General features: G+C 41.5%; 1 protein-coding gene across 6 annotated transcripts; it reads right to left on the bottom strand.

Moving 5' to 3' along the window:
• Nucleotides 1-20: 20 nt before the first annotated feature.
• On the bottom strand, nucleotides 21-24,083 carry GPR68 (G protein-coupled receptor 68). 6 transcript variants are annotated; one of them, XM_068946838.1, is made up of 4 exons: nucleotides 22,980-23,340; nucleotides 21,831-22,072; nucleotides 5,009-5,188; nucleotides 21-3,723 (listed from the first exon to the last, which is right to left on the bottom strand). In XM_068946838.1, exon 4 carries the CDS (start codon nucleotides 3,579-3,581, stop codon nucleotides 2,505-2,507), a length of 1,077 nt encoding a protein of 358 aa, XP_068802939.1. In that variant the 5' UTR covers nucleotides 3,582-3,723; nucleotides 5,009-5,188; nucleotides 21,831-22,072; nucleotides 22,980-23,340; the 3' UTR covers nucleotides 21-2,504. The 6 variants fall into 6 exon arrangements, with proteins under 6 accessions (XP_068802939.1, XP_068802941.1, XP_009688086.2 ...); XM_068946840.1 differs by lacking the exons at nucleotides 21,831-22,072; nucleotides 22,980-23,340 and adding an exon at nucleotides 23,944-24,083; XM_009689791.2 differs by lacking the exon at nucleotides 21,831-22,072.
• Nucleotides 24,084-26,869: the final 2,786 nt, after the last annotated feature.

Raw genomic sequence — 26,869 nt, forward strand, 5'->3', positions numbered from 1 at the left:
TTTTCTCTGATACGCGTTTTTTTTTAATCCCTTTTCCTGTTCCATGCCAAGGCCCTGATTTAATCTGATAGCAATGTGTAGCACATCTCTGGCTGCCATCATCAGACCTCTGCTTGACTACGTTTTGCATGAGAGGAGAGAAAAGTTCTGAGAATTGCAGCCCCTCGCACGGCAGCTAGTTCTGCAGGCTAAACCTAGCAGTTACTATGTAGGAAGGATCAATGAAATATTGACTTCATGTTTAGAAAAAAGAACCCCAGATCCTTCCTTTCCTAGTTTATAGGTTCAATGTTGAGAATTGCAGCAAAATGTTGGACTCTCGTTACACAAGCTTCCTTCTTTTGAACTGCAACAGCTGAGCTAAAGCTGACACGAGAAATATACCAACTCAAATAAATCTTAATCTATCAGATAACAATTTGACTGTAATATGGCATGCTCTGCCTTCCGGCTGTGTAGTTTAAACAACATGGCTAACAAAAAAAAAGTAAAGCATACACAGGGCAACAAATATTTCATCTTAGAACAAACCATACGTGTGTCTTACAGCATGTCAGATCACAGAGTCCAAGTAGTTGATGTGGCTGTCCTGGCTCCGTCCGTAACAACGCTCAAGCATGGCATTATGGCAACCTGGAACCCCTGCCTTACAGCCCAGATGATACAGAAAGGCAAAGACACTAGGGGAAGGATTAGCAGAAAGTAAAGCTAAGCAGCACTGACACTTAGAAGAAAAATGCATGTATAAGGTAATTAATTCAGCATGGTGAGTGGTCTAAGTATAAAGAAATGTAAAAGAATTAAACAAACCAAATGTTAACCTAAGCAAATGTAATCCTCTCCTGGGAGTGAGGACATGAGTCCTTTCTTCAAAAGGAGGGAGGAGAGGATCTGTAGTTTCTTAAATAGAATCTGTGGGCCAAAGCCAGAAGATAGTTATAGCAAGCGCTAGCTGAATAAACATAGGAAGAAAATAATAAAGGCATTATTTATTAAACACATCCCCTAATTATATCTAACATTGCCCTCTCAAGGTGGCTTCCAGAAAACACTTAGAATGTATTGCCTTTTAAGTATGTATTGCCTGACAAACAAGATTGTGTACAATGAGATATTTGAGATCCCAGATGCAAGTCTGTCTAGAGAATCTTTTGAAAATAAAGGGAACGGTTTTATTGCTGCACATTACCAGCTCTGGGTTGCAGAGAGAGACAGAGGTGTTTCAAAGAAGGTTTGAAACCAGAGAAGAAGCAAAATGACAAGGCAATAGTCTTGGTGTAACAGTTACAGATACAAGAATGCATAATGATCAGATGACAAGAAATGGACACGATTCCTTAGTATAATAAATAAAAATAAGAAACTAGAGAGGGGATGCTGGTAGAAGCAAGAGTATAAAGCACAACTCCCAGTTCTTTAACGGTCATTATTTTTAGTTATTCCTCTATTTTGTTTCTCTTTTCTAAACTAGAAAGCACATAGCTCATCCATACGTCATATTTTTGATGCTATACTTACTGAAAAATGACCAAACCCTAAACTATAATATCTATCAGTGAACACAGAGTTTGTACTGAATCCTTTTAACAGGTTCACTGGCAATGCGCTGTTATTTAATTGCCTGCATGGTCTGTGCTGCACGAGACATTTGGAAGGACATGATCCAAATCTTAGCAAGGTTTAGTGGAATTTAGATTTAACTGAATTTATCTTGGAATACAGTGACTCAAAGAACTGCATAGCTTAAAAGCACCTCACATTCTACCAACCTCCTGTTCTTTTTGAAGTCCATGGACTGAATTATTTTTCCCCGTCAGAGCATGATCTTAATAATCTATCTCTTGAAGTCAACAGCAGCCTTATGATGAGGTTCAACAGAGTGAGATTGAAGGTCTCAGCAGATGCTGAGTTTCTTGTGCATGCTCTTCCAGAGCATCTCACATTATTTGATCAATTATTTTAGGAGGTTAGTTCTGGCAAGGTCTCTGCAGGACTTAAAATGGGCTTGAGGAGGAATTATTTTGAAGAGTTACAGAAATGATGCACAAATGCAATTTTTTTTTTTTCTTTTAAAAAATACTTATGGGGACATTTTATTTGTTCAATCTCCAACCTTTTCAACAGGTAATGACAACTTTTTGAGTTTTTTTTTTCTCTAGATGCTACAGGCACAGACAGACAGCAGTTAAAAGCTGTTTCAGCAGATCCACACCATGAGTACTAGCTTATTTCAGCCAACGCAGTCATCAACAACAGTTGAGTGGCAAGACAACAGTTTCTGAGTTGCACCATAATGGCAGTAGACATGTGATTGTAACTGAACTCTTAGTTTATACTTTCCTCAATATAGTCAAGGTCCAAACACCTCCAGGAACTACCTCAGTATGCTGCATAGCTAATAAGCTTTTGGGAAGTAAAATAGGTGTAATAGATGAATAAATCAGATGTGTGTACAACACAGTCACATGTGGAGATTTTGGATGAGTGGCCTTTTTTGATGAATACTATAGACTGCCTAAGTTAGTTGTAGAGGAGTCCTTTATTCCAGCAATATCATGTGATTTTTGTAATAATGCTGGCTGCTGCTCATCCTGTGGCTTGCTGAGAGTTTCTGAAGAGTTCAGCTGGTAGGTTTCCTTAGTCTCAGTCCTTAGCCATCCTAAACAGGTTAAACAAGAGTCTCGCATCTTGGCAAAGTTCTGGTAAGTGCTTTCACTGGAAAAACAGTACAACACTGGGTCAGCAACACAGTTGAAAGTAGTCAACAGGAGAGAAACATGGTAAATATTAAATATTTTCTCAGCAAATGAGCAGTTGTTCTCAAACAAGCTGCGAACTACAAGTAGGATGTGGTATGGTCCAAAGCAAACTAAAAAAATGAAAACAGTGCTTGAAACCAGTCGCTTAATTTGGATTTTCTTCTTCTTTTGAGTGCCATGACTCTTGTGGACAACTCGTAAAATTCCGCAGTAGGAAAAGGCCAGCAGAAAGAAGGGGAAAAGGAAGCCAGCAGAGAATCGGTAGTAATTGACATTGTGCTCCCAGCCTTTGATGGGGTAATGCTCAAAGCACACCAAGTGGGTCTCAGCATCCATACTGATCTCTCCATGTCTAAAGACAAACCAGCATGTCACAATTTCTTTGGCCCAGATAACACTGCTCACGATTGCAGCAGCCTTCAGTGTCCGAAACTGATGAAACCGGAAAGGGTGCACTACTGCTAGATAGCGATCAATGGAGATGCAGCAGAGGAAGCCCACGCTGATATAAATATTCTCATACAGAAGAGTGCCACAGATTTTGCACAGCAGTTCATCATAGGTCCAGTTGTCATGCTGTAAAACGTACTGAAGCCAGAAGGGCAAAGAAAAAATGTACAACAGGTCTGCTACAGTCAAGTTGCAAAGATAGATACCCAGTTCGTTTTTAGCCTTGATCTGTAGATATCCATAGTATAGTGAGAGGCAGTTTGCTGGGAAGCCTAATACAAATACAAATATGTATACCACAGGAGATAAAGTCTGGTGGATATTGTGATTAATAGTGCACCTCTCAGTTGCGTTCTCTGTGAAATTCACCATCTTCTACCTGTCACCGTATCTCACTCATCGGGGTCCCAAATGGCTCAGTGTAAACCTTAATTTCATTCAGTGTCATATATCATTTATTTCTTCCACACAACCTTTATCTTGAGGTGATGATTTGCTGAAGGATGTCAATAACCTGAGGGTAAAACACATGAAAATCTTTAGGAGGAATACCGTTGTAAAATATTTAGTGCAAGTTTCAGTAAGCTGCCTTTTCCTAGCCCTCAATTTTCTCTTGGTCTTTGATGGAAGATAAAGCCTGTCTGGAAAATCATAATTTGTGTCAGTAATTCCTAGTCCTGTGCACACATACAGTATTTTCTGTCAAAGAACTCCAAAGCAGTTTATAACCATTTATCAATTTAGCTTTACGAGTATCTGTAAGGTGAAGAAATATTATCTCTGTATACAGATGAGACACAAAAGTAGTAATTTGATTTGCCCAAGATAATGTTATTTCTCAGGCAAAATAGTCTATTCAGACTCCTTTAGAGGATGCTGCAGGGTACACAAAACCAGGTGCTCTTTAATTTCCATTTTTAAAATTTCCCTTGAGATACAAAATGCCATGGAACTTGCATTTCAAGCCATCAGGATTTTAAAAATTGAATTTTTAGCAGTCTACTTTGTACAGTTGTTTGTAAACACAATTCCAAAAGCAAGCTGTCTTTCTCTGTCTGAAAGACTCCTGTAAAAATTTGGTAAAATGTATTCACTGTTTCTATCCTGCAGTATATCCCGTTACAGATTCCTTATTTGCCATAGACTCCCAAAACCTATCTATACCTTTGTGTCTCTTCTTTTGTTTACCTGTATTGTATTTGATTATAATTATGTTCACCTAAAGAATCTATCATCCAAATACCTACCCATACAAACCTTGTCCATACCACACAATATTAATGTTTAAGACACTTACAAAAATCACTGCTGACAATAGGTTAGCAGTCAGTTTAACTAGGACAAGTCATGCTTGAGCAGGCTCATAATTATTAAACCCTAGATTTAAAAAAGTGTCTTATTCAGCATTTTAGCCTCTAATGTGGTATGTTCAGTCGCTCTGGCACAAGCGATCAGGACTGGAAAACAGCGGGGCACAGTGTGCCCCAGTCTTAGGAGGATGTATATTTTACCTGATGATGCAAAATAGTGGGACTGTAGTTCTGCCAATCGCTTCCCAGAAAATGCTCAGTTGTAATGCATACTGCTGTGAAGGTCAGCAATTTGTATACTCATCCTAAAGCTTCAGTTAATATGGATGATCAAAAGGAGACAGCATTGTCAGGGAGAAAGAAAAGGCCTTATGGCTTTTTCCTGTTTACTATCCTAATTTGTGTTTTTGTTTGTCATCTTCTTCTGCCCTGCATAATAACATACAAACTTTTCCAAGGCAACCCTTATGAAAACATGACTGCATTTACCATGGCCAACACGCTGCAGTAAAAATACTGTGATCTTCAACACTGTTGAATGTAGAGTAAAGTCATTTTTATATAAATGTCTTTTTGGATGGTGGTAGGCTTTAGTCCCATCAAAGTTAGAAAGAAAATCACTTCCTTCAGCACAGAAAAGAATTGCCTGGCCAGAATAAATGACCAATCCTGCAAAGACATACAATGTTTAACTTCAATCAGTGTGGCATAATCCCACTGAAATCACAGCAAACTTAGGGTCACACATAAATATTTAAGAATTAGAACTTGTTTTTCATTTATTAGTTTCTCTTCTTTTTCTTGCCAACAGAAAAAAATATCAGCCATGGTTTTGCTAGAGGTCTTCTTGGGTCTTCTAGCTTTAGATAAGCTGTCTCAGATAGCTTATCTAATGTAAGCTCATCTCTCTAAAAACTTCTAACTTTATTGTCCCAAACCACTTGCATGAAAGTAGAGCACAACTGTGATAGCTCTGCTCTCCTGCTCTCATGCAGTTACTTAAGGGGATTAACAGACTCGGCCCTGCATCGTGGATGGCACAAGTTATTACACATAAATCAAGCACAACAGGAGAAGTACTGCTAAAGGGACTCAGTCACAGATATCAATTGTTCAGCTTAAAGTTTGCTCCAGGAGATTGCCATAACCTTGCCTATAGAAGAATAATGATAATGTTAGCAGCATAGAAATGTACAGCAGGACTTAATCACCAAAGTTATGGGCAAATTTCCCAAAGGATTGTTACCTAGGAGTCGTTAGCTCCCTTTTAACATTATCCAGTGCACTGTGCTGGTCTCAGTGATGTGATAAGCATTATGCAGCTTTTCTATCCACAGGACATCTGCCTTACACCCTTCAAGAAAATGCCCAGAATCTTTCCTGAAAACGGTTTGTTAACCTAGCTAGCCCACCTTTTCTAATCTGGAGCTCCAAAGCAAGTATAATTGCATTTGAATTTGTATTTCATGCAATTTCTGCATACAACTTTGGTAACTTCAGCATATGAGGTTTGTCTATGCAGAATGACTGACACACGTAGTTATAGTCTTAAAAAACCTAAAAATCTGGGATCTACCATCTTATCTGAAATCCCTGATGTAATAACAGATACAGGAAGAACATTTAACTAAAATTGTCCAGCTTCTATTGATAATGACAAATTATAGTATTTCAAAAGCTGTCAATAATTTCAAAAAGTTGAACCTGTCTTTGCATGTCTAGCATAGTTCAACAGCTCTAAGCCTTGTTCAGTATTTCCCAGTAAGTGAATATGGATGATAGTCTGAGAAAAAGCAGATGTACTCCACCATTGCACTGTTTTTTGCAAAAATCTCCTTTTCCTCCATGAACTCAAAATGTTTTTATTAAATTATGTTTTTGTCATGGAGAATGTGATTGTAAAAATCATATCTGTTTAGCTTAAAAAGTCTTGCCAGAACACAGAATATGAAGGACACAGCAAAAGTCTTACTGATATGATATTGTTCTAATATAATATACACTTATGATTACAGCAATGTTTCCTGCTCCTGGAGGAAGTGCTGGAGTGTGCTGTTTCAGCGGGCTTGAAGACAGGGCTGGCTTTTATTAATCTCTCTGCCTTGTGGTAACAAAACCACCCTTATCCTTTCATTGTCTTACAATAGATTTCAAAGATGGGGATGAAAAACAAAGGTCCAGACTCTTGTTGGCACAATAGCTGCTTTATATTGCTCTTCTGGTCCGTGGCAGCAGTTAGCTTGGAAAATTGTTCCCTTGTTTCAGCCTCCTCAGTGTCTGGGCTCTGGGACGCCTCTGTGCCCTCTGGACCCCTCTTGCCTGACTAATAACAGTCTCAGTAGCCAAATGTGACATGGATGAGGGTAGCGTAAAAGTAGTTTACCTTTCCCTTTCTTTCCCCCCAAAACAAGTATACTAAAAATAGCTCATATGCTGGCCAGGGCATGAAACTGTACGTTTTTTCAACAAGGCTTGTATCAAAGTACTGCAATGACAGCTGGGTGCCTTAAAGGCCACCCTGTTAGTAAGAACATGATACAAAATGCCTTACAAGCTCTCTGGAAAAGTTGAAACTGAGGGAAAGGTGATGCAAGGTAGGGGAAAGAAAAGATGAATAGATCCCCTGTTACATACTGACCTAGCCTGGATAGCAGAAGTTAAAAATGAAAAACTTGCTCTGTGAAAGCCATCTGGGGTTCAGATAATCATAAAGCTGAAAGCAGTTAGGGATGGGAACACACAGGCATTCCATTTAGACAGCTTTAATATGGAAATAGTGCAGCTGTATGATTTTCAAAGCTTATGTAATACCTTTAGTATCACCTTCAGTATCTGCTCCTGTCAGCAGATTATCTTCCAGGCAAGATTTTTCTCTATCTCGCACATTTGCTTTCATCGTTTAGATGATACCCCTCTGAGCCCAACTCTTGGAAACAAATTAGAAGACTTTTGATATCCAGATGAGTTTCAAACATTCTTCTTGTTCTCAGATGAAAAATAGACCCAAGGATCTCTTGGCTTTAAATAGCTTGACGTTTTCTTGGTTTAAATGAGCCAACTTTCGTTAGTCACTGAACAGCTCAACAGGTTCTTTTCTTTACAAACTTCTTTGTACACCACCTGATGACAAAAACATCATTCCTGCCCTGCACTAGTTAAGCTGTAAGAACTCTGTGAACTGTGAAGCAGCTTGTATATGTTAAGCACTGTCTGCTCATGATGGTACAGGAAATCACTCAGAGCCACTTACAACAACAGCCTCTTCAGCTCAGACTGAGTAACAGGGCAGAGCCTGAGCAGGTTTTTTATAGTTTCAATGAACATTGCTACAATTTGCCTCATAAGAAATACACCTGCAGTTAGATCTACGCGTTTTCAGCAGAACAAAAAGGGATTATGCCAAAGGACTCCTTTGTGTACACATATGCAAAAGTTATGCACACAACTTGTCTCATCCACGAGACACTCATTTCCATGGACAGGGAGGGTAACATGGTGGTGTGGCTTTATGTGACAGTAACTCTCTTGCTATTTAATCTGTCCCTGCACCTGCCATATAAGACAGACAGACAGACCTGAGTCATTCTGCTTTCATAGCATGGCCTGGACCATGCTGCATATTTTAGAACCAAAAATCCGAGACTGTTTCAGTTGAGGATTTGGTTTGGATCGTTACCAGCATTTAAATACACACTGAACTTTCCACAACACTTGAGGACTTATCAGTTTGGTTTGATTCTTTTTCACAAACCTAGAAGAATAAGGTCAAATAAAGAGGTGAGAATATGTCCAGCAGCAGAGACTTGCTGGCCCGAAACCTGAGAGAGGAGCAGGAGCAAGGGAGAGCGGCTGTGACAGCTGCATTGGGTGAGCTAGGACCTGAGAGCAGGTAAATGGCAACTGGTTACTGAGTGTTGCTTCTGCAAAAGATAATCAATTTACTTTTTTATCACTATTATAAGATATTCTTTCTGCCTCTTGTCTCCTCCATGCACTCAGGAAGGGCTTCTTCATTTCCCCAACTTACTTCTGCTCCCCAGTCTCAATGGGGCCATGCTGCATCTAAGAAAGGGGAAGGAAGGAAGAATCATTCCTTTGTACCTCCCTCCTTTCTTTCTTTCTGAAGTCTCTCCTTGTTCCTAGCCACTTGGGAAAGCTAATAGCCTTAATATAAATAATAATTTTAAAAAAGTAGAAGAAAGTGGAAATCAGGATGCATGACTAAGGATGAGTGTGAGGAAATGACACAATAATTTCTAGATTAAATCAGAAGAATTATGATGCAAAAAGGATTACAAGTAGAAAGAACCAAAAAAGGCAATAAAAGATGTTTCTATTAACACACAAGAAAAGGAAGGTAAAAGAAGGGACAAGTATATATGAAGCAGGAGCACAAATTACAGCTAAATGTGGCTGAAATACTTGCTTTTTTTTTCAATTTTCAGAATAAAAATATGATGCATTATCTAATACAATTGTTTTAACAAAAGGATGGAGACATAGAAAAAATAGATCCATTCCATTGAGGAAAAATGCAAAATACTGTGCTTGCAAATAAAAAAAATGAAATTATCAGTATGAATTGGGGAATATTTGGCTATGCAGCAGGATGAGTAAGAATGCACTTAGATTCACACTGTCACTACTGAGAAGAAAAGAATCACAGTGGGATGCCATATTTAAGGGACATGAAGTGAGATGTCCACTTTACTCACCACTGAGGAAGCCTACCAAAGCTTTTTATGCTGTTCTGTAAGAGAGAGAGAGGCAAGAGATATAGAGGCAAAAAGTCCAAATGTTTTGGGCAACCAAACTATATAATCTCAACCTCAGTCTCCACAATTTGAAATTATATTGCTTTACAAACACAAGTTTTCTGAACATAAATTGATAGTGTTTGTGAAGTCCATTTTTTTTATGTATAGGAGTCATTTGTACAGCTGCCATAGAGAAACAGATGGACTATGGGCAATGTAAAGCATCTTTGTGAGAGAGGGAAATAATTCTAGTGAATAGGGTATTTTATACCTTTGGGATAAGTCAACATACTGCCCAGCTACCTGTAAGATGGAGATGTACCCAAGCTAGCACTGATTCCTTGCTCGGGGACCAGAAATAGCAAAGCTGCAGCAGTGTGATTAGAGAAGGAGGGCAATGTCAGGTCTGGAAGAAAACCAAGTTAATGCAGCTCTACTGCATTAACTTTCTACAATAAATTTACTCCAATTTGGCTCAAGAGTCTTAGCATGGCACGGGTTTTGTTCAGCTCAGACAGAGTCAGTATGGCCCACAAAGAGAAAAAAGTCCAATGGAAATAATGATTGCATTCATTAAAGACTGTAGCCTGACGTAGATGTGCAAGTGGGCTAAAAATTAGGTTGTGCTTTTTAATTCCTAAGCCTAGTGTATTTGACAGGGATACTTGCCTCTTTTAGTGTAACTCATTTTACGTGCACCATCAAAGAATCTTTTCAGGACATAGCATTAATTTCTCTATTCACCATACCATATATTTTTAATTGCATCAGTTTTTAAACCAACAGTATCTCAGTGTATCTGAGATTAAACATATACCACCTTTAAAGACAGATACCAAAGTTCTTGGTCTCTAAGAATGTAAAATATAAGCCACTACAACAGAAAGCGCACAGAAATACTCTCTTTGTTGAACCTTTACGTGAAGAGCAGCTGGCTAAAAGGAGTTTTGTTTCTGCCTTCTGCTGTTTTTGTAGCTTTTTTTTATAAAGCAGAAAGGCCACCTCAGAGATTCTCTGCTATAGTTACCTTCCAATTTTTATGTCTGGTTTTTTTACATTAGAAGGATCAAGTCTGTATGTCCATTACAAGAGAACCTTACTAGAGGCACACAGTAAAAACCTCTGAAACCACCTTATATAAAATGAAAGAAAAAAATATTCAAAAACACAAATCCAATTCCTCTTCCCTTCTAAATGTAATTTAGGCCAAGACTCAACCCATTCAGCGTGTACTAACTTGCAAATGGACCTGTCTAACGTGTATCTCTGAGTATAATAAGCATTACTCCTCTGTGTGTTTGTTTCAGTGGGAGGAAAGCATTCCATAAATTACAAATCACATTACTTTTGTCATTAGTGTATGACTCCATTTATAAACCTATTGTCAAAGAAGGAAGCCAGCAACATTTTTTAAAACCCACATAAACAAAAGACTGATTAGTCATCAATGTGCAATTTTCCCTAGTACAGATATGCAATTATTCACAGCATTGGCTTAATCACTCCACTTAAACTTTGAGATCCTGGGAATTTTTCTCAAATTCTTAATTTCTGTTTTCCATCAAATCTCTCCAGAGTCTGAAATAAGCTAGTTCCCCTAAATATTTCATTACTGAAACTTCAGATGGCACCTGAACCACAATGGTGGGCAAATTTAGGATTTCATGCTCATAAATATATCATTAAGAACTGATAATGTGGAACCGAGCAACAGATTCATGTTTAAATCCTTGAATCATGAACATTTCATTTTTTTGACAGTGAGCTTAATGCTTGTGAAGAGCACTAGACTGGACACCAAATGTGTGAAAAAACATTTCATGATAATATTCCATGATAATGGTCTAAAACACTACAGTTCCCAGTGAGTACACTAAAATATTGCAACACATTTGCAAAGGTAAGTATTTACTCCTTGTTCCTCCAGTAGTCAGTCCCACCATCCTCTACCTCAAACTCTGCCACAAGCCACCTATGTTCCAAGTACAGAACATTTTAATGGCTTAGCTTGCTGGCTTATAGAGGATCAGGTATGTGGTTAACTATTCAATTGTACTACAAAATATTCATACACTGAAAATTTTGACCTGTGCAGCCTAATGTAAGCAGTATAGGCTCATGGATGCAATGAAGCTAGGAGCTAATGAAGATAGTCCACATACATTAGAAAATGAATTAATTCAAATCAATTTCATGACCTCTAAATCTAGTTCTCATGTTCATTTCCCCATCAGTGATGACACAGTAATGTAGTTTAACCTTTCAAGCACCCTGACCCACGGATCACAAAGTTCCTTAAGAACTAGCTGAACCAGTATGGAACATATATGTATATGTTTTACATTTAACTCACTTCATACAGTCAAACAAGCAAGCAAACAAACTTTCAATTAAGCAGGAAGCCACCTAGAAAAAAAGCAGCCAAGCACTTCTGAATAGCCTTAGGAGAAATAATGTACTACATGCCAGTAACTTATCATTATAATACAGTATACCGTAGGCTACACTAGGACATGTCACAAGTGGGACTTGCTGGAAAAGAAAATTTACATTCCTGGAAAATGTCAATGTTTCAGAGAAAAATTGCCTGGAATACGCCAGGAAATCATCGTTCTCAGCAAACATTTGTTCTTTTAATTAGTACACTGGGAACTCAGCTTCTTTCTTATCTGATGTGCAAACTGTTATATATGACATATTATGTATTATATATGATACAAAAAAAGTTAGTAATAAAGCACACTATATTTTACAGTAGAATGCTGGAAAAGGCGAGGGGGGTTAGAGCGCTCACATACTGACCTTGAGTCAACAGTTTATATTTGTGAATCCCCCCCCACACACATATCACACTTGGAGGTATAAACAGGATGTGGGCACAACCCTTCCATCCTGTGCACCACTGTGAAGCTCTGCTAATTTGCTGACTGGCCAGGAGAAGTGCAGGAGGACAGTCAGGGGCCTAGCAAAGCTGACGACTGAAGGAGTTGGGCTTGTTTAGTCTAAAGACGACCAGATTGAGGGCAAACACATCAACGGTCTTCGAACTGTTGCAAAGAAGGAAGGGATAAACTATTCTCTGTGTTCGTTGTGAAGGCCTAACAAGAGACACTGGGTTAAATGCCATGAAAAACTTTCCAGTTGCAAATGGAGTACTGCAATAGATGATATAGAGGATGCAGAGATGTCTTCACTGGAGGTTTTAAGAAAGTTTGACAAAGCGTTGTGAGAATGGTTCAGCTGACGCCACTTGAAAGCAAAGAGCAGTTTAGGGAGCTCTTGGGAACCTACTGTTCAGTTTTTTGTTATTGTTTGTCAAGTAACACAACATCACTCACAGAATCACAGAATCACAGAATCGTTTAGGTTGGATGGGACCTCTCTGGGCAACCTGTTCCAATGCTCTGTCACCCTCTCAGTGAAGAAGTTTTTTCTCAGGTTCAGATGGAACTTCCTGTGGTTCAGTTTCTGCCCATTGCCTCTTGTCCTGTTGCTGGGCACCACGGAGAAGAGGCTGGCCCCATCCTCTTGACACTCCCCCTTCAGATACTTGTACACATTGATGAGATCGCCTCTCAATCTTCTCTTCTCCAGGCTGAACAGGCCCAGCTCTCTCAGCCTTTCGTCATAGGAGAGGTGCTCCAGCCCTCTAATCATCTTGGTAGCCCACCGCTGGACTCTCTCCAGGAGTGCCATGTCTCTCTTGTACTGGGGAGCCCAGAACGGGACCCAGTACTCCAGGGGAGGCCTCAGCAGGGCTGAATAGAGGGGCAGCATCACCTCCCTCCACCTGCTGGCAACACTCTGCCTAATGCACCCCAGGAGACCATTGGCCTTCTTGGCCACAAGGGCACACTGCTGGCTCATGTTTAACTTGTTGTCCACCAGCACTCCCAGGTCCTTCTCGGCAGAGCTACTTTCCAGCAGGTCAACCCCCAGCCTGTACTGGTGCATGGGATTATTCCTGCCTAGGTGCAGGACCTTGCACTTGCCTTTGTTGAACTTCATGAGGTTCCTCTCCGCCCACCTCTCCAGCCTGTCCAGGTCCCTCTGAATGGCAGCACAGTCTTCTGGTGTGTTAGCCTCTCCTCCCAGTTTAGTATCATCAGCAAACTTGCTGAGGGTGCACTCTGTGCCTTCCTCCAGGTCATATTGAACAAGACTGGGCCCAGGACTGACCCCTGGGGGACACCACTAGCCACAGGCCTCCAACTTGACTCTGCGCCATTCACCACAACCCTCTGCGCTCGGCCATCCAGCCAGTTCTCAAGCCACCTCACCGTCCACTCATCTAGCCCACACTTCCTGAGCTTACCTACGAGGATGTGATGGGAGACAGTGTCCAAAGCCTTGCTGAAGTCCAGGGAGACAACATCCACTGCTCTGCCCTCATCTACCCAGCCAGTCATTCCGTCATAGAAGGCTCTCAGGTTGGTCAAGCATGATTTCCCTTTGGTGAATCCATGCTGACTACTCCTGATCACCTTCTTGTCCTCCACATGCTTAGTGAGGACCTCCAGGAGGAGCTGTTCCATCACCTTTCCAGGGATGGAGGGGAGGCTGACAGGCCTGTAGTTTCCTGGCTCCTCCTTCTTGCCCTTTTGGAAGACTGGCGTGACATTGGCTTTCTTCCAGTCCTCAGGCACCTCTCCTGATCTCCAGGACCTTTCAAAGATGATGGAGAGTGGCCTAGCGATAACATCCGCCAGCTCCCTCAGCACTCGTGGGTGCATCCCATCGGGGCCCATGGATTTGTGGATGTCAAGTTTGGACAAAAGATCTCTAACCTGATCCTCCTCCACCAAGGGAGAGTCTTCCTTTCTCCAGCCTTCCTCTCTTGTCTCCAAGGTCTGGAATTCCTCAGGACTGGCCTTAGCAGTGAAGACGGAAGCAAAGAAGGCATTCAGTAACTCTGCCTTCTCTGTATCCTTTGTCACCAGGGCACCCGCCCCATTCAGCAGCGGGCCCACGTTTTCCCTAGTCTTCCTTTTGCTATTGATGTGTTTGAAGAAGGCCTTCTTGTTGTCCTGGACATCCCTTGCCAGATTTAATTCCAACTGGGCCTTAGCCTTCCTTGTCGCATCCCTGCACGCTCTGACAACGTCCCTGTATTCCTCCCAAGTGGCCTGTCCCCTTTTCCACATTCTGTACACTTCCTTCTTCTGCTGGAGTTTTGCCAGGAGTTCCTTGCTCATCCATGCAGGTCTCCTGCTGAATCCGCTTTGCTGGACTTCTTCCTCAGAGGGATGCACTGCTCTTGAGCCTGGAGGAAGTGACGCTTGAATATTAACCAGCTTTCTTGGACCCCTCTTCCTTCTAGGGCCCTACCCCAGGAGATTCCCCTAAGTAGGTCCCTGAAGAGGCCAAAGTCAGCTCTCCTGAAGTCCAGTGTTGCAATCCTACTCATTGCCCTGCTCCCTCCTCGCAGGATCCTGAACTCCACCATCTCATGGTCACTGCAGCCAAGGCTGCCCCCAACCTTCACCTCTCCAACTAGACCCTCTCTGTTGGTTAGTACAAGGTCTAGCATTGCACCTCTCCTCGTCGGCGTCTCCACCACCTGAGTCAAGAAATTATCATCAATGCTTTGCAGGAACCTCTTTGACTGCTTGTGCCTAGCTGTGCTGTCTCCCCAACAGATGTCAGGGTGGTTGAAGTCTCCCGTGAGAACCAGGGCCTGTGATCGTGAGGCTACTTCCAGCTGTCTGTAGAAGGCCTCATCGATGACTTCCTCCTGGTCAGGTGGCCTGTAGTAAACCCCCACAACAGTGTCACCCATGTTACCCTGCCCTTTAATCCTTACCCATAGGCTCTCCACTTGCTCTTCATCCACCCCGAGGCAGAGCTCCACACATTCTAGTTGCTCCCTCACATAAAGAGCAACTCCATCACCTCACCTTCCTGGCCTGTCTTTCCTAAAAAGCACATAGAAACACTCCTCCCTCTTTGCAACATGCAATAACAGGGACAATCAGTTGTATAAATCTAACAAAATAAAATCGTTTCCAAAATGGAATTTTGCTTTTCTTGGAGGAATTGCTGTTTTCCAACACTTTTTTGTGAAACGTTTTTCATTTTGAAAGTTTTTTTCTCATAGAAATGGAAGCTATATGGAAGTGAAGTCTATATGACTTCACATCCACAAAAATAAATAAAATTTCATTTTCTGATGCTGCACTGTTTGATTCCAGGTTTTTGTGACTTTAGATTTCTTAGATGAGGGCTGCACATATGAAGGACAACTTGACGAAAGGGAAGACAGGCAGACAGGATAATAAGCACAGTTTGTCCTATATCTCAAACTGCTACTTATTCTTTATCTAGGTTCAGGGGTTTTTTTACCGAACGAAAGGGCCAAACAACTGGCTGAGCACAGGGAAGTGCTGAAAAGAATGTACATTTTGGAAAATTCCTATTTATGGTAATAAGAAGTTCATACAACATGTATTTTCAGGCAAGGAGTCAAACTGATACCAAGGAGATGAATCATCTAATAGGAATTAGTCACACCGCAGTTGCCTTAAGTAGTTGGCTCATAGCCTTTAGAAATGACCCTCATCTACCCGCTCCTTCCTGCTTTAAAAGATCAGGTAGGTGGAGACTGACCATGTCTAAGCAGTGAATGCAGTTCCCTCTTCTCTTCCAGCACCACGTCAGCATGGACAGCTTGACCTTCCAGATTTTCACCACTGAGCTGCCGTGGCAAGCTCCTACCCCCAGGCTGCATCTCCCTGACACTGCCTGGGTGAGCTGCTTACATGTAGGAAAGTGGGTGGAGAAAAACTCTACATAACACTACTTTCTGCAGGAATCTTAATTTCTGTATTCCTCCAAGAATAATTCCCAGTCTACCTTCCCCCACTAAAACCTCAGCTAACTCAACCTCCCTTTCCCCTACATCCCTCCACAACACAAAAGCTAAAATACCATCCTGTCTCTGATGTGCAGGAAGTAGCTAAATAGGTAAACAAACCACTATAGATAAAAAAACTGCTTATAATCCTGAATGTATGCAAAGATCCTCATTTAAAATGACAGCGGGAGAAAAGCCAAGACTGCGCAGGTCTTACTGATTAGAGACCACTAAAGCCATGACCAACACACAAAATTACCGGCAAGGAATGAGTGTTACAGACTGGAACAACTGTGTTGTAGGCCTAGGACTGAGAAGCAGGAACGTCTCCTTCCTGAATTAAATAGGTTCTGATTCATTTTACCATTTACAGCCTTGGGAAAGTCACCTCACGCTTCTGATTCATTTTTCCACACTCTGTATTATTGCCTGTTTTGACACTGCACTGTGCCCAAACACCAGAACTGTGCCCTGTCAGGCAATGGCAGGTATCTTGCAGGGCAGCTTTTGAGGAAATGGGAAATCAGTGGCTTAAGATTTAAGACTCTTTCTGCCAGAGTCTTCCCCAGCATCACTGGCTGGTTACACAGGAAAACTTTTGTTTGAGAACTAACAAGTTGGAGACCAAAGCAGAGACCAAATTCTGCTGCTGCTTGCATCTTTTATAAAGCCACTGTCCTCCAAAAGTACAAGGCATAAGTAAGCCCAAATATCAGCACAACACACCCTCCAAACAGGGTTATTTCATTAATGGAAAGTAATTTGTAAAACTAATCCAATTTTCAACAACCAGTTCGTCAATACAATTGTTTCTGCTCCATTACTGATAGTTCAGCAGATAAAACTGATTTTCCAGCGCTGCTGACGAGCAGTAATTTGGACCAGCAATAATGAATCTTTAACATAGAGAAAAGGCTATTTGAGAGAAAAATTCGGCTTGCCAAGTCTAACTAAAATGCGGTTGAAACTCTGCCATGTCTAAGGAGATTGAAGAGGTCTTCTGTTCAAGGAGAAGGTTAACATTTTCACTGTTCCACACACGGCAAATAATGATACATTCAGTAAAGTAATCTCTCTTTTAAATGGTATTTTCTGCATATATGATTCAGTATATGATTCATTTTGTACTGTAAAATTTTTAAGAGACGGGAAAGTGAAAAGCTATTTAAAATATCTAGAGATTTTTCCCTTCCTCCCCTCGTTTTTCTTTGATTTCCTTCTTATTCTTCTGTTTGGATTTAATTGTAGAAATAAAATTCGTCACAGATCCTGTTCAGTTCAAACACCTACTGTCACATGTACTGCAGCCATTTAAAAACACGTTTGTGTTTCGGACTTATACGGATTCCTCTGTTTTGTGTTGCAAACGTGTTTCTGTTCTAAATCATATTGCTACCAATTCTTTCTGGTGAAGTACACAACCTGTCCTGAAACTGCATTGACACCTGCATTGACTACTTTCAGCTTTGGATGATAATATGATATCCATATGCAAACACCTTGTATATACTTTTCAATTTACAATTGCAATACAATGTCCACTGTCCAGGGTCAGAACATATGTCTATCTAGCCCATTATTGTTTTTTGACAGCTGAAAAAAGCAGGTTCCTCTCCGGTTTGTTCACAGTAAATGCAGAGCCAACAAATTATGTTAATTTTTCTGATGTGGCTTTATCTCTTCTTATACTTCGGTCTTTGGGCTTAAAGGGTTTTTAATGGGCTCCCTGCTCCTAATGTGTTTGGATAGCACTTAACATTTTATAAGTTGTTCCTCAGTGCCTTTTCTAGCCTGCCTCTTCTGTGTAACACATCAGTTCATTGCCCTCCTATTTTCCTCACTGAGACACAACCTCAACTTTCAAAGGGTCCTTTTTGCTTGCAAGACCCTTCCTTACACCACTGTTTAGCCATGCTTGTTTCCTTTCAGACTTGGCTGAGTCTTTTTCAGACGGTATTCTGTATTTCTTCCTCAGATCCAATGCAGGAGGGAGGGGGTGTCTTCAAATAGTCGTCGTATAGACTGTAGAGATTTTAACTTATCTAGTTGTCCTTTTTTCACTGCCTTTTGTTAAGCTCTCCCCTCTCTCTTTTTTTTTTTTTTTTTGCAGTTTCCCTTTTGGAAATTAACCAAGTTTCCAGTAGATCTAAATCACTATTCTCATTTAAGCCTTGCTCCCCAATGTTATTTCTCATACATCTCTCGAGGTTTTGTAGAAGCCGCATGCTATGGAGAAGGTTTTCCTCTGTGCTCCCAAAGTATTCTGTTCTCAATGCTCAGTGCTCTTCCCTCATTGTTGCTCCCCCTCCCTAGCTGACTTCTGCAAACTATATATATATGTGTGAATATATATATGTATATATTTTACTTGAGGATACAGGACTCCAAAGATGTAGTCCCCAGTGGACATACCGTTCTAAAGAAACTGCTGACATCTGTATCTGCAGGCTTCCTTACGTCTTCATTTCCTGAATTTTCATTTCCTCATCTCTCAATTTCCATTTAAAAAAATCTTTTAGTACTTATATGATTTCAAGCACTGGTGTCTTGCTTTCATTAAGATGTAAACAAAGCCCAGCGTTCCTTTATTCCAGAGCGTTCTCATTTCCTGATGAATATGAACCCTTCTTCCCTCCTCCATTTTCTTAGTCATACCTTGAAACTGCCTCCCTGTACCTCTGTCACCCCTTGCATATGGTGTAAGAAGCTTTTCTCAGCATGATGCTGTTGAACTCCTGTGCTTCAGCATCCTACCTAAGAGTTTAAATGTCGCTCCAGAACATTGTCTACCTTTGGATGACACTGGCATCCACGTGAGCCATGACTGCCTGCTTCCCCCCAGGGATAGCTAAGAGCCTGTGTGTCAGGGTCACCACTGGGGGCATGTCAGGGTCACTGCTCCTGGAAGGTAAACCACAGCATCCTCCCTGGAGTCACAAAGTCAGCCATTCACATGCTTGAGAAGCAACTGACCATCCTTGAGTCTTCTCTTGAAGGAATTCTGAGGATCAACCTGCCTGCAAATAATGCTATTATTAATCGGGATAAAAGAGGTTCAACACAAAAATCAAGAAACTGGTTAAAGAACCGTTACTTTATAGAAACAGAAAAAACTTCTTTTATAGCATCAAAGGTAACAGCAAGGTAACAATCTTACTATACACCATTTACACTTTCCCACATGCATCTGCTCCGAGAAGAAGGAGAAAATCAAATACTTCTTTACAAAGAAATTCTGTTTCAGTTACTAGATCTGAGATGGAAAATCTGGTACTACATTAAATTTAAGATTCCGAAGTTTAGAGCTGTTTAGAAATCCAGGTCTTGGTTTTGTTCTATCCCCTGCATAGAGGTGTTTGATGATCCCTAAAATTTGGATGCAAGTTCAAATTCCAAATAATAATGTTCTGATGTGACAAGTTAAGGATCTCAAGGTTAAGCCTCTTCCTACTTTAAAAGATAATTCCTATTTTAAAAGTATGTCTGATCCCTTCTTAAAGGCGGAGCATAAAACAGTTACATCCTTGCGTGCATCCAGATGCGTGCATAGATGCTAAATAATTATTCAATCAAAGAGCAAGAATTCTCCTTCTGCCTTTCCAAAGGCAGAATGTTTCCAAATTATTGCCCTGATAGAAAATTATCAAATCCTAATTGTTACTAAAATACATTGCAATACCTGCATTTCTGATACTTTCTTCCCTTCCTCTGTTTGCTAGCTAACCTCTCTTACAGTTCATGCCCCTTTATTCTCAACCAATAGCAAACAGTCTGAGAAAAAGAAAGTTTGGAAGCTTATAGAACAAAGCAATGATTTGCAGAAATGAGAGACTCGGCTTATCATCAACAGCTGTCTGTACTGATTGTTGAGTGGAGATCGTCAGGAGGACATCTCTCTCAGAGTGGCTGAAAGCCGCAGAGAGCCCTCTCCATTACATACGGACAGATCAGTTCTGCAATTCTACTCGCCTCAGGCATGGTGACAGAGCTGTGCATACGCAACGCCAGATCGAACTCCAAGACAACCCAGCTGGAAACAAATTTGTTGCCACAGAAACAATTCCTGATGAGAGGGCTCCACGGCAAGGAACAGAATCCCACGTGCTTTCACGTGAGCCCATTTCTCAGCCTCTCTCTAACAGTGTGTTTTAGGCCTATTATTTAGTCTTTTTTTCAGGCAGATCAGCCATAGCTTCTAGATAAGGTGGCTAAACAGTTCTGCTTTTGCTACCCAGAAGCTTTACAGAGGTCAGAGCATGGTTTCTAGTGGAAAAAGAGGAATTACAGTGATTGCATTCATCAGAGAACAAACTGCAATGCTGATTCTTAGCTGCTGCTGATTACTAATACTGTTACTTAACGTTATTGGCCAGTTTCTTTCAAACATTAAAGCTGTTCTGTATCTTTTCAAAACCAAGTGCCATCAGCTGTCAGGGACATCAGCTCTGCAAATGCTTCAGCTGGCAGAATAATTCATAACAAGCATTAAAAGCCACTCAAAACAAGCTTTATAGGAAAAACAAACCCCTTGGAGGAAACGTCCAGCTAATTGTAAGGTAATTGGCCTCACAAGGCTGCCACGTCTGAAGTCTGAGTTCCATGGTTTTCCACTTAAAAATATTTAGCAAAGTTGTGTTAATACTAAGAGCTCATGAGTCCAAAATAGCTTTTTGTTCAGTTATCACCACATTGACACAAGAATAGCCAGCAGCAGTGAAGCCCCAACTCGATGCAAACGTGCCCTCAGATCAGATCTAGAAAACCTGGCAAAGAGATAATTTTCTTCTTCAGGAACTCCTTCAAGATGGTCACAGATGGATGCCAAGAAAACTTGCAGTTATGGTATCATCTGGTTATTCTGAATGACAACATCCACAGGGCTTGGTTAGGGGAGCAAATCTCATACTGGTACCTATACCTTTGCTTATACCTGGCCCTTTGTACTGTGCTAAGCCGAAGGCAAGTAGTTTCCGGTCTGATCGTTGGAACAAGTCATCCTCCTGCCTCACTTTTATTTCATCGTGTGTGATGACATCTATGTACATCTAGCCCAGCTGGGAACCATTTTCTCCCTTTTCCCTCTTTCGCTTCTGTTTCCTTTTTCTCTGTTCCCGCTGCCTAGGATTCCTTATGGTCCTCAAGTCCCGGAACAAAGACAAGTCAATTTCTCTCTGCCAGCCGCAAAGTGAGTTAACTAAGTCCAGCTGCAGATGCCAAGTGAGGTGACTTTTTTTTAATGAGCTATTGGAATTGTCACTTCTTTCTTCATTTAAAACTGTGATATTCCTGTGACAATGCTGTGATGTAAACATTATCCCCTCACAGGTGTGTCCCGCTATCACAGAACAATACATTGGCCTGATCCTATGAAACCCAGCGCTTTCTCACTCTGTATACCTAGACTGTGGAAAGACTCCTAAAACTTTGGGGACGCATGTTATCACCTTCGTTATAGCTTTACAGCACTAAAACGTAAGATGAGCTGGAAACAGCTACCTTCTGACTCTTCTCTCATATAACAGAAAGAGCTTATAATTGCATGTGTAGAAGCATCGTCATCTGAGAAGAGGAGGGGGCAAACAAAATACTGGAAATAAGATGGAGAGGCAGGAAGGATGGGATTGAGAGCAGTAAAATTACACGTTTGCTCAGAAAAGGATTGTGGGAGTGGGCATTAAAAACACGGGCTTGATTCACTTACTGACTTCTTGATTAGAGCAAACTTGAAAGAAGAAGCGGTCAGAAGTCATACTCTTCGGGAGCCAGCGTGAATAGAGGCTGCTAATGTGGAAACTGTCACGGAGGGAGCTGATTAATGCACTGCTCAGAAAGTCCCGTAATGCTCAGAATGACACTGTCCTGTCTTGTGAGCCTCTTGCAGCCATTTCTCCTTGTCTCACTGTTAACTTTCTGTCCATTTTTATTTATTAATATCTGGATGTGCTTTGAACAGAAAAACACAGAACAAGGCTGAATATTCTTCTAAATCTCTATTTCTCAGCCCTCCCCAAGAACACATATAGCGTATCTCTCAGCGAATTACTTTTCTTGATTCTTTAAAAAGATTGTCAAAGAGCCAGAAAAATTTATTAGTAACATAGGCACCCTACAGTAAGGAATAAATGTTTGTAATCCTATTAAAGGCAAGAAAGAAAAAAGGAAAAAAACAGACCCGTTTCTGATGGAATGGATCTCATTTCACTAAATAAGCCTTCACATTTCAAGTTTCGTAAGTAGTGTTCAGAATAGCACTGAGAAAAATGGTTTACTGTTTGTAAAATATATTGATAACACCCTTTTGAAATACAAAGACAAATCTATATCACTGCACACAGAGCACCTACACACAAAGGTATGACAGTTTCCTGTTAGGCGTAACTTTCGGTTTGGGAATCACTTATTAGTCCGTCGAAACAGTTTATATCTAATTTTACATTCCTACTAACCGCTCGGAAAATGACCAGAGAAATTTATCTTCTGGCTATTGCCCTGCTTCCGTCCACACAAACATGAAATAGATTCTAGGTTTATTTTAACAAATCCATTTCATCAATGTGACTCCAACATTTGACTCTCCTTGCGCCTGAGCGCAACTTGAGAAAGTTTTTTTGGAAGAACTTCTGTTCAAATTATTTCCCACTAGCGGGAATGGGCCAAGGAAATTTATTTTGAAGTTGTGAATTTTTGGACACGTTGTTTTAGCTGAGTCCTTGGACTGCCTTATTGTTTTGCTTTGCCTTACTTTTAAGAACCTAGCCAAAGCACAGTCCTGCCACCTTTCCAGGGGGCATAACCTTGTACAGAAACTTCATTTGCTTTTAAGAATAGGTAGATAAAAGCGGAAACTCACCTGCGAGTAGAGTTTATACAACGCGGTTTTCCCTGCAGTGTGAACAGTGCAAAACTTCCAGTGTCCCAGTGCCGGCTCGGGCTGCCAGCGAGGCCGCCCTCCTCCCAGCTGTGAGCAAGGCTGGCAGTGAAGCAGTGCCGGGAAGGAGGAGGAGGAGGAGGAGATTGTGCTTCAGCTCCTATGCTCTTTACTGTACAGCGGTGCAGGAGGCAGCCCAGCCCTCTCCTCCCTCACCCACTCATTCATAAGTAAGGGAGACACGGGTGACAAAAGCAGATGCTAAATCCAGAGATGGCAGCACACAGCGCAGCGCGCACGCCCACACCTACCGGCACAGACACGAACCAGCGGAGACACCGCACTGCGCGGTGACTGATCAGAGCAGCAAACGCACAGCTCAAGTACCGCTGCTTGCGGCTTATCTAAACATATGCAGATGTTGGCTTGTGTATGCAAACTACAAAGTATACAGAGGGTTAGGGCTGTTACTACTAATATTTATATTAAGTTGTTCCTAGTGCTTACTGAGGTCAGACCTTCACTATCTGAAGCAACAGCTGATCTCTGCATGAGACAGCTGCTTCTCCGCAAGTATGAGAGGCAAGGGTAAGGAGGTGGGATATTTCCTTCCAATGTGCTTTAGACAGCTAGTGAACCAAAGCACAGGCAGATTACAGGACTTGTCCAAGGTCATTCAGGACGACTATAGCAGATGCAGAAGCTGACCTTCTGCTAACTTATACCACTACTCATATTCTTCCAGGACAGAAATCTGCACCATGGGGCAAGTAGTGAACTGTCTGTCATTCAAACCGAAATGCACACACTCTTAAAAAACCAGAGAACATACATGAATACAGAACATAGAATATGTATATGAATTCATATAGATATATGAATTACACTATTGAAGCTCGAGATAAGAGCTCATATCAGTTTAGGTTTTGAACTGTGCATAACTCACCTTTTGCAGGACCCCTCGCCGTGCTGCTGTGAGGACATGCGGTGACTTCCTGTTCTCAGTACAGTACTTGCAAAAGAGAGCTCCCATCTGCTCACTGTAAGGGGGTGACAGTGCTCCAAAAACAGCAAGTCTGGAAATAGGAGCTTTGTGTTGGCTGAAACATGTTCTCTGTTTCTGTCTAGGTGGAAAGCGCAGGCTAACATAAGCGGATAAACAACAAAGAAAAAACCGAGGAGAGGATACAATGAAATCTACAAAACTTGGAAATACTCCAGGCGCACCCATGGGTAACGTCAGAACCAGTGTCAAAAATAACTGCTCTTTCCTAACACATGCAAAGGGCTCTTTAGGTATAACAGGCTACCAGATGGCAGACCTTCCTCTGCCAGGGCTTCTGGTAGATCATGGATCTATTATTAGCTGCAGGGTCACAGACCTCTCTGAGTTTTTGAGGAGGGTCACAGAAGAAAAAACATGAAATTCTCAGACACTGCCTGAAAAGGCTGCAAAAAGCACAGAATGGTACCTTGCAGGCTCACGATGCTCCTTTGAGGATGGCAGAGATACAGACAACACACCTGGCTCAGCAGGCAAGGCACAGATTCCTGGGAACACAGCCAGAAGCTGAACAATCTGATCTTGTGCAATGGTAAAGAATATGAAGGGTTTATATCAAATTTATCAGCGCTAGTCAGAAAGCCCCTTCTCTGCATTTAGTATTTTAAAAAATCACACAGACTGGGATCTTTCAAGGAAGCAAAATAAAACATTAATTCCAGTGCTTTTTAATCCACAGTTATATACCCTTGGATATCTCAGCTCTTCTGTTAAAGAATATATAAAGCATGATATTAACAAAATGAACTGCAGTTACTCCCTTGACAATAGGTAAGGCTGCACAAGTCTTCAGTAAAGAACAACAGGGTATTCTATTGGACTATTTGCCATTCCTGAGAGCCTGCTGGGGGAAGAGACCACTTTGGTAACAAGCTTTCATTGGTGGTTGTAGGGCAAGCATTTCTACTTTCTGCAAGATCCAGACTGCATATGTTCTGAGTCAAGTTCTGAGAAGACTCACTGACATTGACTGCCTTCCTGGGTGCCCCAGAAAGAGAAGTAGTGCTGTGAGCACATCTCTTTTCTAGGTCCCATGCTGATTGCCATTTCCAGCATCGCTGAACACTGAACATGCTCAAAAATAAGTGTTAGAGATACGGGTGCTCAGAATATCCAGAAAGCAGAGCCCTGGTCATCACATACAATTTATCTCCATTACACTGTGCTAAAAAGGCAGCCAACTTCACCAGCCTGGCTGGTAAATCAGGCCTCACAGGTGAAGGGGAAACCCTCACTTCTGCAAACCTCTTCTTCCAAAAGTCACAGAGGAAAGTAAACCCCAGGAAAATCTTAGTTTGCTTCTCTTTCATCCAGCTGTTACATTCTGTTTGTCTCAGCACAGAGCTGCTGTAAAGCAGGTCGCTGAAGTACAGGGATTTGGGAAGTGCGTGAAGACCAGTCAGTTCCAAGGGGGCAGGACCAGTGTTTGCTGCAGGACACAGCCTCTGCCACACACAGAGCAATTGCACTTTGAGACCCATTTACAACTCTAAAAATGAAAACAAGTGACAGTTCTTATAGCCTTTTATCTCTATAAATAACACAGCAGCTATTAAAGCTGATAAATAGCTATTACTCAGTGCAAGCGGCAACTTTTTTTTTCCCCTTGCTTGGTCAAATCATTGTAGTGGTTGTGATGATTAACTAACTCTGCTGAATAGAATAACTCCCGACTCGCATGTGTCACAACCAGAAGTGACACGCTTTGAAAAGGATGGAGCTAAACTGTTACAGATGGTCATAAATATCATAGACACCATAGAAACGCAAAGCTGGAAGGAGGTCATCTAGACCATCTCCTCACTCTGAGGCCCAATAAATAAAGCTAGACTATGCCCTCCACAGTTTTAGCCTGTTCTCTTCAATTTCCATTGAAGAATATTCTACATTCTCCTCTGGCAATGTAGCCATTGTCTGGTTAGGCTTATTCTTAGAAAGTTTTCCCTGATATCAAAATCTCAACCTTCCTGTTTCAAATACATTTAATTTTTTCTTGTCCCTCTACAAGTGGACATGGAAAACAGCCTATCGCTGCCTTTCTCTATGCCAATCTTTTAAATGTCTGAGGATTAACCATGCTGTCTCTCTTGGGTTTTACTCTTCTAGACTAAATAACCCCATTCTTTGAGTCTTTTCCAGACCTCTACTCACTCGTAGATCACACACAGAATCACAGAACGGTTGAGGTTGGAAGGGACCTCTGGAGAACATCTAGTCCAACCTCCCTGCTCAAGCAGGGTCCTCTAGAGCATATTTCCCAGGATCACGTCCAGGTGGGGTTTGAATATCTCCAGCAAAGGAGACTCCACTACCTCTCGGGTAGGTCTGGTAGGTCTCTGTTGGTCTCATTTCCCGGCCTTGAGTATCTTTCTTTGACTGTAATCCAACGCAGGCCTTTCTGACAGAGCTAACTCCATTTAACAGTCAGCTCTGATTAACTAATCTATGCTTGACCTTTAAGGGTCAACTTTCCTTTGGAAGTTTCACTTAAATCCTTTCAAGCACCTGTTTCTGTGAGGAAAGGAGGAGAATAAATAACTACTCTCTCTCTCGCAGAGATAATCCACAAATACATTCCCCCATTTTGTGGAGCTGAGAAACAAGGACTGGGTACTGGTCTTTCTTGTCCTGGTATCATCTCTAGAGGCCTTGCAGGCCCACCTCTTACTCTGCACTGAGGGGTTGCTATACACAGCAAAGCTTCATTTATTCCAAAGACCTGTGCAAGAGGGAACACCACTGCTGCATTGCAGCCCACCCATCTTGCTTTGCGTCCTCCTCCTACTTTCTCTTGGTTCTGTTCATGTCC

This window comes from Struthio camelus, chromosome 5 (assembly GCF_040807025.1).
Source record: "Struthio camelus isolate bStrCam1 chromosome 5, bStrCam1.hap1, whole genome shotgun sequence".
NCBI lineage: Eukaryota > Metazoa > Chordata > Aves > Struthioniformes > Struthionidae > Struthio > Struthio camelus.

Coding starts and splice junctions, on each gene's coding strand:
- GPR68 (XM_068946840.1), bottom strand. CDS start 3,581: ATGGTGAATTTCACAGAGAACGCAACTGAGAGGTGCACTATTAATCAC.